The following is a 12,969-nucleotide window of genomic DNA, read 5'->3' on the forward strand; positions in this document are numbered from 1 at the left end:
GCTCAGTGAGGATTCTCCGCTGCCGGTGGCGAAAACAGAGTTCATGTGACATCAAATATATGATATGCATACTTCCGGCCACATTCCAACTAGACGTATGCGACCTAGCTCAATACAAGTGAATTGAACAAGGTTGTGCACATTAATTGGAATGTGGCCGAGAGTGTGTATATCGCATATTTGAGGGGTTGTAATAAAAGTCTGCAGTTACTCTATGTGAATTCAGGCTTGTGAATCCTCACATTGAACTTAGTGAAAATTTTCCGGTGTCAGTTGCAAGACAGAGTTCATGTGACCTGAAATATACGATAGCATACTTCTGGCCACATTCTAATTGGAATTTGGCCAGGAGTGTGCATATCACATATTTGAGGACTTGTAACAAAAGTCTGCAGTTACTCTATGCGACTGAAGACTTGTGAATCCTCACTTTGTGCTGAGTGAGGATCCTTTGGTGTCAGCGGTGATACAGGGAGTTCATGTGATCTCAAATATATGGAATGCATACTCCCGGCCACATTCCAACTAGACATGAGCATTCTCGCTAAATACAAGTGAATTGGTGAATTGAGTGAGGCCATGCACATACCGTATAATTGGAATGTGGCCAGGAGTGTATGCCTAACATATTTATAAATATATATTATATATATAATATATATATATATATATATATATATATATATATATATATATTATATATTATATATATATATAATTTATTTTTTTTTTTTTTAGGCCACCTCAAGCATCGGAGAATCCTCACAGTGCTACACTACATGCGAGGATTCACGAGTCAGTATTCACATAGAGTAAACTACAGACTTTTGTGAAAAGCCCAGACAACCCATTTAATATTGAATTAAGTACATATTAACTTAATTTATTCATGTCTCATAAATTACTTCTTTAGCACATTTTTAATTCAGACATCACTCACACAGTTTGAAGGTTCATTTTTTTTCCCTGATTAGAGGAATGGTAATAGCTAGTTGTCAAAGTATAAATTGATGGAATAAAAAAGGAGTCACACAATGCAAACCTCTAAAAATATAAAGAACAGAGAATATAAAAAGTCTACGCATCCCGGTTAAAATGCCAGATTTTCATAATTTTAAAAAAAGAATAAAAAATTATACGAAGAAGAATAATTTCAGAACATTTTCCATCTTTAATGTGAGCCCTAATCTGTACAAATCCAAAAGGGAAAAAGTTGTGTTTTTTAGAGGGAAAATAAAAATGAAAACTAAAATAATGTGGTTGCATAAGTTTGACACCCTCTCATAATTGGGATTGTGGTTAGCTTCACAATTAGCCAATCACATTTCTACTAATGTTAAATTGTAGTCAGTACACAGCTGCAATCATTTACAATGAGTTTAATTAACTCAATGTAAAGTTCAGCTGCCCTTGTAGGATTTTCCCTGACATTTTCTTAGCTGCATTTTACAGAAAAAGGTCTGTAAACAGCTAACAACACAGCAAAGGGATTTCATTGCTGAAAGTTGTCAATCAGAAGGGTATAAAAAAAGTTTACAAGAGATTAGATATACCATGAAGCAGTGTGAAGATGGTAATCAAGAAGTCACTAACACAACAGTGACATGACCTAGAACTGGACATACCTCAAAAATTGATGAAAAGAGAAGACATTTTTCCAGCAATAGCTGGAAAAATTGGTTGTGCTTTGCATGTGACAACAATTTCTAGTATTATTCATATGTCTGGTGTGTTGGATAGGGTGGCAAGATGGATGTTTTTTTCTCTGTAAGAAAAGAGTTCCAAGCCAAGCTATGTTTTGCCAAAACCTACATCAAGTCTTCCAAAAGAATGTGGGAAAACATTTTATGGTCTAAAGATTATAAGGTTGAACTCTTAGGTCATAATTCCCACATATATGTTTGGTGCAAATGTGACGCCCTGGCCTATCAGGTTGTCACAGGGTATTGTGCAATTTGCCCTTCTGCACAGTATCCACCCTCCTTGGTTACGGGTCCTGGTCCTTTGGCATTGCTAACAGCTGAGCCAATCAAAATCCTAAGAACACTTCCCACTTTAACCTGCCAGACACACCATTGGGGGGCCTGAAGGGAATAGGGCCGCCCACATGGGGGATTGGTGAGGGGAAAGTGAGGAAAGTGACAGAGTGGAAGTTGAGTTTGAGGAAGGAGAGGAGTGAGGAGTGGTGACTCATGAGAAGAGGTCACGGAGCAGAGCTGCTGTGTACTAGGTGGCAGACGTTGGTCTGGGCCTGGTAGGAGCTGCAACCCAGGTCACAGGGGACAGTGTCAAGGGGCACGGACTGCAGAGGAAGGCGGCCGGCGGCCTTGAGCTATCACTGGGCAGGGGCCAGGGCACGACGGGGTACGAGGACCCTAGGCCGGAAAGAAGCTTAACGCGTTCCGGTAATTTACCCGATGGTGGTGAAGACTTCAAGTGTCATCCCCAACCCGCTCCGAAATCGGGGTACTAGCGCACCGATGGGATAGGACTTTCCCAATACAGTCCAAAGAAATCCTATGCGTGAACCCTGAGAGCAAGCTCACTCCATTAGCCATACGGGTGAGCGGGACCCGAGGAGTTTTATACCCACGGGTCCAACAGAGACAAGAGGTGCCAAGGACAGGGCCACAGGCTAACAGCAACACCAAGGGCACGGACCCAAGCGTGCTCTCCACAAGCTGGAGTGGTGCTCAGAATTCTGGTTTACAAGCTGTCGGTGTTGTTATTCCTGGACTGAGTGAGTACACTGAAATACCCCTGTTTCTACCCCAACGGCACCCAATCACCAACCAACCGACGGGCCCCAGGACACAAACCCCCTACCCACGGAGGGGTTAAACATCAGGCTGCCACACCATCGTCACCGGGCTCCCCAACAGCAGCGGTGGTCCCTCACATTACCACGCACCGTGGGTGGCGCCGCGAACTTTCCAATCCACTTGTACATACCCCCCACCCCCACCCCTTCATCGAGTGGCCGCGCGACCCCCGGGTCCGGAGACCCCTCGAGCCACTGCGGATCCGGATCCAAGCAGCAGCCCGGCTGCTGGCACGGGGACGGCACACAAAACCAATACTGGATCACCAAAAGAACACCATACCCTCAGTGAATCATGGTGGAGGCAGCATTAGACTTTGAGGCTGTTTTGTGCTGGATCTTCAGGCAAGGTGAAAAGAATTATGAACAAGTCAAAATATCAGTCAATTTTGCCACAAAACCTTTAGGCCTTTGCTAAAAAGCTAAAGAGGAATTTCAAATTTCAGCACAACGACCGGAGCATACCTACAAATTCCCAAAAGAATAACTATGCCACAGGAAGATCAAGCAAGAGCCCAGAGCTGAATCCAATAGAAAATCTGTGGGTCAACCTGAAGAGAGCGCTGTACACAACAGTTGCCCTAACAAGCTCACAGATTTGGAGCTCTACTGCACAAGTGGGGAAATACTGCCACTTCTAGATTTGTGATGATGACAGACTCCTATCCAAAAAACTGAATGCTACCATGAATTCAAAAGGGTACTTCAACAAAGTATTGGTTTAAGAGTGTGCAGATTTATGCAACCTTCTTTTGATTTTTGGACTTGACAAAAACCTGGCATTTTAACCTGGGTGTGTATACTTTTTATTCCCACTGTATATAATAATACAGATATCTGGGAAACAGGAAGATTCAGAAACAAAATTCTGTTTGGTAATTGATGGGTGATCCATTATTCATCACTATATATATTTTTTCTTATTCTATCGGCTTATGATTCTTACATCAGGTCACAGCTTTATATCAGTAAGGTTGTAGATCACTATTTGTATTTAGGATGTTATGATCATATTTCTACCTGTGGTGCCAACAGTGGTAAGCGGATATACGCCAGCAGCTTACTGAGCTCTTTCCTTCTTTCTTCCACATCATGTCGGACCCAGGTCAGCAAAGCATTCAGAATGGTTTCTTCATTAGGAATATTCATATCGTCACTTGCTAGTAATTTAGAAATTTCTGCCCCAGGCAACAATAGAAACTCTTGATTTCTTATTACTTCCAAGAAATGTTCCTATAAATAAAAGTAATCGTGAAATCATCATTTATGTCTAATGAATGCACAGTTCACTGGTCGTACAGTAGAAATAAAGCCATCTGTGAGAAGGGATTGTGACATCAACAAATAGACTTCTCATTTCATGTTTTTAACTTCACCAGCTTCTAAAAAGGGAAAATCACCAGGATTTTCCTTTATGAGCTGCGGTCACCACCGCTGAACACTTATATACAGCATTCTAGAATACTGAATATAAGAGCCCAGGGCACTGTGTATTATGTCCAGTCCAATGGGTATCGGTCCGTTGCCTCCTCCATCTTGTGCGATTGCCATCCTCCTTCTCAGCCCTGTGAGGATGACGCGTCCTACGTCATTAACACAGAAGCCTCCATTGCGCTCCTGCGCATATGCACCCTGATCTGCCCGACCCAGGGCAGATCAAAGCATTATAATGCGCATGCACAGGCGATCTTTCACCTTTTCTCATGCCTGTGGATTACAGTACTTTGCTCTGCCCTCAGCAGGGCGGATCCAAGTGCGCATGCACAAAAGCACAATGGCGGATTCCATGTGGACGATGTAGGCCGCATCACCCACACGGGGCTGGGAAGAACGGTGAGAGCACAAGATGAAGGAGGCACTGGACTGAAAGCAGCGACAGCGATCGGACCAGATTGTTCTATAGGCGAGTATAATAAAAGTGTTTTTTTATATTATACACATTGGCTTTGGGTCTTATATACAGCATTCCAGAATACTGTATATCAGAGCTTACTGGTGGTGGCCACAGCTCATAAGGAAAAAACCTGGTGACCGGTTCCCTTTAAATTCACATTAGGCTGGCCTGTCCTATTCTATGGAGATGTGTTGGAAGAATGGTTGTGTATATATCTATCTGCACACAAACAATCAAGCGCTCATACCTTACAATTTTTGTAGAAGAGAATGAATGATATACCATGCGGCATCACACCAATAGCCACACTCTCATTTACTTTGTTCTTTTAAATAATAATAAAAAATTAATATAATATTATATATATATATATATACACACACACACACACACACACACACACACACACATATACACACACATATACACATACATAGGTCTTAGAAGCCTCTATGGAAAAAAAAAAGGACAAAAAAAAACAAAAACGCACAGTTCAGCAACAATTTTTGACATTCAGTGGGCGCAGTTGTCATGAAATCACATCCACTTTTCTTGGATTGTCTGGTCGACGCAGCAGAATTTTGGTTCCAAATAAAGCAGCAGAAAAAAAAAATAAAAAAATAAAAAAAAACAGCATTTCCACTACATGTGAACACGACCTAACTGTCCAAACAAAGCGGATGGGATTTTTTTTCCTGTTTTCAGTACAATATATGGTAAAATGAATGGCAATTTTGAAGACTACAACTCGTCTCACAAGGAAACAAGCCCTCATATGACTGACTATGTTGATGGAAGAATAAAAAGTTTTGGCTTTGGAAGAAAAAACAAAAAAAAACAAAGCACAAAAACTAACTTTTTAAGACCTGGCAATTTAAGTGTTCTGTGTACTTTCAGATATCATGATCTCATTTGATAAAGTGATAAAAAGATAATTACTAGTGATGGGCGAGCAGTAAAATGCTCATTAGTCGAGTCGAGGAGGTCAGACACTCGGACGAGCTTGACACCAGTAACGAGTATTATGAAAAGTCAATGATTGGTCAGTTTGGGGCTCCACCCACATACAGTGTGTTTCTGGCAGGAGGTTTTTTTTTCCTTTGCTAGACTAAGTCCGAAAATGTGTTTTATTCCCCGGGAGAGTCTTTCAGAGAATGCGGCTGGCTCTCCCGGGGGCACCTGCACACATCATACAGTGAAGCGAGCCTGTGTGTTGTGGTTATTGTTTCACAGATTAAATATTCAGATTAAATATTATAATACCCAAGCACCCCGATGCTCAACAGTAATGAGCAGTGCAGAGCACGTTCTCCTATCCCTAATAATTGCATTAATTACAACATACGTTTCACATAAAAGGAAGAAAAAAAAAAAAAAAATCACTCCAAAATGTCAGCCGCTGGCCGATTCCCTCCTGTCCAACTTACTGTTCACTGCCTTGCTGTGAAATTTAGTCCATATGTAGCTGAAATATACTGAAACAGATTACAGGAGCTGGAGGCAGATCTTTGCCTCTCGAATTTTTCTCTCCTGTGCGTCAAACTGCATATAGGTACAGCAGAGACGAGGCTTTGATCAGGAAAGCCATGATGGCAGGAATAGTGCTGGGAAATGATGGGAGTTCCAGCACCTATAGGGCAAGCAGAACTCCGATAAGGAGGATCTGACTGACGCCCTGGACTAGCCAGGTAGTCACATACATACCAACATACACACCCCCCACCCTAGACAGTAACAACAGTCAACCAAAAACCCTTGTTGCCTCCCTCCAGGGTCTGATGTCCACACCAGGTGGGGCGGAGCCAGGCGGTTGGCCCCACCCACCGAGGAGTTCACAGGCCTGGAGGCGAGAAAAGCAGTAGATGAGTTCAGGAGGTGAAAGTGAGAGGTCAGAAAACTGCAAGCGTCTGGGTCGGAGCCCAGGCACTGACAGCAAGGTTGGCAGACGGTGGTGTCCGTCTGCAGGAGTTAGTGGAACTCTGCAGAGCCGTAGGACCGGGGCTGGGCGGTGGCCCACCGGTACCGAACCGGGGATCGGAGTGAAGCTAAGCACACAGGCAGGGCCATCGGACCCCGACCAGGCTTGGAGCCGCCAACAATAGTCAAATCCGTGTGTGACAGGAACCCCAGGGGTTTCCCAACAACCAAGACCCGACAGAAGGCAAAAGTCCACACCGTGAGGATATACAGCCACCGCCACAAACTAGAGATCCAAGGGTCAGCGCCTGCGGGCAAAGTGGGCTCCTACGGCACCTATACGCCGGGGAGCGGACTACCGGTGGGCAACCACAGGAGTCATAATATTCTAAAAGGTGCAGGGAAAGACAGCCACCATCAGCCGTCCGGGAAGAGCACAACACTGCAGCCGGCTGCAGGACCCGTCTATCCGGCCGTTTGGTTTACCAGAGACTCTGTCATTGATTGTCTGAGTGAGTACACCAGTGCCGTCCAGCACCGCGCCGCGCTGTCCCTGCAACCCTGCACCCCAGCCATCCAACCTCCCCGTTACACCACCGGGCCCCGGGATCACCAACCCCCTACCCACGGAGGGGACAACATCCTCGCTGCTCCCTACCATCTCTCCCGGGATCCCCGTCACCAGCAGCGGTGGTGCCATCATCACCACGTCCCGTGGGTGGCGTCACGAACTATCTCCCCAAACCAACCATCCCCTTTCACACACGGGTGAGGAGCGCTGCTCGAGTCCCCGGGTCTGGCCCACCGCTCGAGCCACCGAGCAGCAGAAGCTGCGGATCCGAGCGTGGCGAGCGCGTCCCCTCCGCCCGCGACATGACCATGGAAGATCAGTGGATAGCAAGTTATAAAGTATGAAAATATTGACAATTTCTGCACATATCAGACTGGTATCTGCAATCAAAACTAGTATTACTTTGCTAATAGGAGGAGCACAAGTGTTGTGTGAAAGGACAGGTAGGTTATGAGAATTTTGGTGCTAGAGATTTTTTTTTCCTATGATCTTGGTATCACAGTCTACTTATTTAACAGATGGATTGAAAGAGATACACGCCAGGAGCACAGTGTTCCATAGGGACATGCCAGTTATATATTTCCAGGCTTATTTCCGCAACAATTTGCCATTTCAGAAGTTCTGGCTCTAAAGCATCTAATTCATATTCTTCAGTCGGAACTGTCAGAAGCCGGCACCGGCTATGCCAGAAGTAATTACAACTAAGCAGGTGGCTGATCATTACACACACGGACAATCGTTGTACCCTTCTGTCACCAAAATACAGCAGAAACAGGCCTGAGCCTGCATAAAAATCCAAGATCAGAGTAATAAGACATTGGGATCGTTTCTCAACATATGTTAACACATACAACACAATTGCTCCAGAAATAGGTATGATTGTATAAGTTTATCATGTACGATATGGTTTCTGTAGAAACAGGAGGCTCAATGCAGAATGTCTTTTAAATGAAGATCGGTCACCAGATTTCACAATCAAAACTGCTTATATTATTACCATAAATTGCTTTCTTAGACCTGAGGAGGCTGGTGGCCTTACTTTGGAAATCCTTGTAAGACTGGCAGGTAAGTATTGTGCGTGAGACCAGTAATAATGCCCACTTTAGGAAGTAATTATGCTTACTTAGTTCACCTTTATTTTTTTTGGGTGGGTGTGTCACATAAAGGGTATGGTCACTTTTAATCATGCCCTTTTTGTGACACACCCACCCAAAAAAAAAAAATAATGAATTACTGATCCTCTTTTCTCCTGCATAGACGGCAGCCAGTGCAGGGGGCACAACACAGTTTTGTTATTGCGCCTCCTTTGCTAGGACACTGATGTCTGGTGGTCCGTTGCCTACAGCAGCCTGCTGTCTACACAATGGAGAGTGGCGACACTTGCACAGCAAGCCAGGGCACCCGGAAAAAGGGATGAGGCATACACGCTTCCTTAAATTTTCATTGTGCACCAAAGGCAACCTCCCATGTACCCTCCACGTTATGCCACTAATTCAGTGTACTGTCCAGATGAAGGAAGGAGAAATAATAGACAAATACTTTTCTATATTTAAAGGGGTATTCACAAAATCACAATGTGGTTTTATAATGATATACACAGATCTATTCTTTTGTGCCAATAAAACCCATTTTTAAATCTTCCCCATTATACACATATCACCCCCCTAAGGATGCACCTCCAATTGCCATTGGAGCAGTCATCTAGTAGCTTCATCTCATGGGCGACTATGTGCAGTGCAATCTTTCTCAGATGGCTGTCAGCGTAGCTTTGCTGTGTCTATAACCAAGCTTTTCTTGTGGAGAAAAATGTCAGAAAGGGGCAGAGATTCCTTTACAGTGCAGCGCTCATACCAGGAAGCAACAGTGTGCCTGTGTGCTGGTAAGTAACAAGAAAAATGTACTGCAGGATGGGCTGTTTACAGGGACTGAGAGGAGAGATATACACTGAAGAATGGGTTATGTACATGGGATTGAGAGGAGAGATACATTTGCTGTATGGGGCTCTGAATACAAGGGGTTAAAAGGAGGATGTACTGCAGGATGGGCTGTTTACAGGGACTGAGAGGAGAGATATACACTGAAGAATGGGTTATGTACATGGGAGTGAGAGGAGAGATACATTTGCTGTATGGGGCTCTGAATACAAGGGGTTAAAAGGAGGATGTACAGCAATGTACTGCAGGATGGGCTGTTTACAGAGACTGAGAGGAGAGATATACACTGAAGAATGGGTTATGTACATGGGATGGAGAGAAGAGATACATTTGCTGGATGGGGCTCTGAATACAGGGGGTTAAAAGGAGGATGTACAGCAATGTACTGCAGGATGGGCTGTTTACAAGGACAGAGGAGAGACATACACTGAAGAATGGGTTATGTACATGGGGTTGAGAGGAGAGATACATTGCTGGATGGGGCTCTGTATTCAGCGGGCTGAATGGAGGATAAACAGCAATGTACTGCAGGATGGGACTCTGTGTATTTTTGTTTACAGAATATGCATCAGGATGGTGCTATATACAGGGGCTGAGATTAGTTAAGTGGCGTTTGCTGATTAATGCTGAGAGATCAGTGATGTGAAACTGCAAATGCCGCTCTAATGATGTACAGGACAGAGGATTATCTTTTCCTATATGCATCAATATAGTGGTATTTTTATAAAACTGATCTGTCAGCAGCATCAACAAACAGCTCTGAACTGCCATTGTGGAAAGGTGCGGAAGAGTTGAGCTCTGTTAAAATTAGCTAATGATGTAAAACCACAGCTATACTTATCTCAATGTTAGATGATAAAATTGGTCAGGCAGGTTACTGTACAGGAGCAGACAGTGCACAGAAGAATAAGGTGAACGCTACAGTTTGATAACAATGCAGAGGTGAGGCTAGTCAGGAGCAAGAAGGGCAGGAAGGGATCTGCAGCACTGAGGAGAAGTGTGTGCTGCTGGGAAATGTATCTTTAAAGGATAAGAATAGGACTTCCCATTTTCCTATTGGACAGATAGATATGAAAAAATAAAAAAAAGACTCAAAAAAAGGTACAAGAAAGAAAGAAACTTCCGTTGGCTTAGTCTGTAGATTACCTGTAAGTACGCATTTATTGAGTTGCGTGAAAAATAATACGATTCTGGGAATAACCAACTTTGAGGCATGAAAACCCCAGGTAGACTGAAGTCTTCGTTATCTGACCACACATGATGCCACAAGATCTCAGCTATATTCCAAGATGTTTTTTATGTTTTTGCTTCTGATCCATTTATTTTCATTTTTGTAATGGACACTCACCATTGTATAACCATGAGCCACTTTATGTAAATCAGCACATCCTTGAGCGTCAGCAAAAGAACGAATGCCCAGACAGTTGGAAGGGTGAAGCTGTTTCATCAAGAACTTACAGCAAGCCTCCACAACCTGAGACAGCTGCAGTAGACAAGCCGTGGACAGGAGGCTCTCAATGTTGTCTTCTTTTAATTCCAGGCGACCTGCAGGGAGGAGATCACCATTATAAACCAGCATAAAAAAAAACCTCAAAGCATTGAAAACATCTGTAGGCAAAGATATGCAGGACCCCATTACAAGTTCATAAGATCTGTCAGGATCTGAGGGTTTCCTTTCGATTTGTCAATAAATTAATATGAAATAACAATTTTTCTCCATTTTTGGCCTCTGAAATGTGCTAGTCCACCTTTATGCCTCCTGAAAAGGCAGAAAATATAATATAAATAGCTTTTGGCTGAGCATTTGTGTGTTCAATATGAGTAAAGATCCAGTAACCATGCCCTTTGGCAAAGAAACCCAGATTAGCAGAGCTCATAGTCTTCCTTGACCCCTTAAAAGGGTTTTCTCAAGAACAAAGTTAGTTTTAAAGTTCATTTTAATAAATAAATCTTGGAATAATAAGTTCCACAATTGGATGTGTTTATATAAAATGTCTCTGTGAACAGATAATCTTATATATGTGTCCCTGCTGTGTACTGTGTAATTGCCGTGTCTAACCGTACAGGCACATGGTCTGATCATACCACAGCTCCCGGGCTGAGGCGGAAAGAAAAAAAAGTATAAAAGATATTACAGCAAGGGATCATAGCTGATTTTTTTTTTTTTTTAAAAGGGAAAAAAATGTTTTACCTCCCAAAAAGAAAGGTTTTACCTCAAAGAAAGAATAATTTGCGATCCTGGGCTGTAATGCTGTATACTTTTTATTTTTATTTGCTCCCCATCGCAAGAAATGTGCAAGGATCAGACCATGTCCCTGTATGGTCAAAAACAGCCACTACACAGTATATACAGTATATAAAAAAAGTGAGTACATCCCTCACATTTTTGTAATTATTTTGATATATCTTTTAGTGTTCTCCCATTAAAAGATATAACACTTTGTTATACAAGCTGTACACTGACTAATTTACATTGTATCAGTGTAAATTTTGTGTCCCTGTTAAATTATTCAGCTCTCAGGCATTAATGTCTAAACCGCTGGCAACAAAAGTCAGTACACCCCTAAGTGAAAATGAGAAGATGGATGCTGAGATGGGCGCGACTCATATACCAAGAATAATGGAAGTCAATGGGTGACGTGAGCATTTTCCTGGAAGATTTCCTAAAAAAAAATGCTCAAATTCCCGATGGACTTCTATCATACTCGGTACTTGAGTTGCATCCATCCGGGCATCCAACTATTCGTTATGAGCACCGACCAAGGTAGTGCTCGCTGATCACTACTTATGATGGGTTAGAACAATGCGTCCCCCTTCCGGTGTGTGTTAAATGCTGCTGTCACATTAACAGCGGCATTTAACGAGTTCGCTCCACCAATGGCTGTTAGAAGCAGATGATGGCTGAATATCATAGCCATCATCTTCCAGGATCAAAGAAGAGCCTGCATCAAAGACAGGGAGGTGACCTATGGAGGACATAATCCGTCATATGTAGTTAAACAGGACCAACCACCAGGATTTTCATATATAACCTAAAGTCAGTGCTATGCTGGCACTATCATGCTGATTCTATACATACCTTTAGTTGTGAGATCGGATGTATAGCTTCTGAAATACAGGGAAGTAAAGTTGGTAAAATGCACTGTAATTTGATTGGTAGGTGCTGCAGAATATCTAATAGGTGGGTCGGTTTGTTCCAATTATTGCCGCCCCTATCTGGCTGCCTGTCCTTCCACCCCCTGTCTCTGTTATTACAGGGGGAGGAAGGACAGGGGGGAGGAAGGACAGGCAGCAGCAGACAGGGGCAGGAATAATTGGAACAAACCGACCCACATATTACTGTAGATATTCTGCAGCAGCTATCAATCAAATAACAGGGCATTTCACAAACTTTACTTGCCTGTATTTCAGAAACTATACATCCGATCTCACAACTAAATATATGTGTAGAATCAACATGATATCGCCAGTATAGCACTGGCTTTAGTTTATATCTATAAATCTTGGTGGTTAAAAGGGGTTAAAGAGGACTTACAACTTGTCATTGATTTGTAAAAAAAAAAAAAAAAAATGTACCTGACAAATTCCTCTGATCTCCTGAATCTGGCATTGTTTAACTTTTTTGTTGTTCTTTGCCTCTATTCATGAGATAACGCCCCCTTTTTCCGCTATATAAATCTAGTCCCTTTTATTCAACCATATGTGGTCTTCAAGAAGAATCCCATATAGACGAGTTCAGGAGCATGCCCACTTAGAAGGAAAGAAGGCTAGATTTATACACAGGATAAAGTGGGCCACATTTCAGGAAAGGAAAAAAAATAAAAATAAAAAA

At 42.9% G+C, this 12,969-nt stretch overlaps 1 protein-coding gene across 4 annotated transcripts in view; it reads right to left on the reverse strand.

The window, feature by feature from the left end:
- KLHL5 (kelch like family member 5) overlaps window positions 1-12,969 on the reverse strand; it is a 108,154-nt gene that overhangs the window by 23,895 nt on the left and 71,290 nt on the right. For all 4 annotated transcript variants that reach the window (XM_075346969.1, XM_075346968.1, XM_075346970.1 and 1 more), the window contains exons 4-5: window positions 10,486-10,682; window positions 3,842-4,054 (exon numbers count right to left, since the gene is read on the reverse strand). In XM_075346969.1, coding sequence (XP_075203084.1) covers window positions 3,842-4,054; window positions 10,486-10,682 — 410 coding nt within the window. The remainder of the gene's footprint in view (window positions 1-3,841; window positions 4,055-10,485; window positions 10,683-12,969) is intronic.

Source organism: Anomaloglossus baeobatrachus, chromosome 1 (genome assembly GCF_048569485.1).
Source record: "Anomaloglossus baeobatrachus isolate aAnoBae1 chromosome 1, aAnoBae1.hap1, whole genome shotgun sequence".
In the NCBI taxonomy this organism is placed as follows: domain Eukaryota; kingdom Metazoa; phylum Chordata; class Amphibia; order Anura; family Aromobatidae; genus Anomaloglossus; species Anomaloglossus baeobatrachus.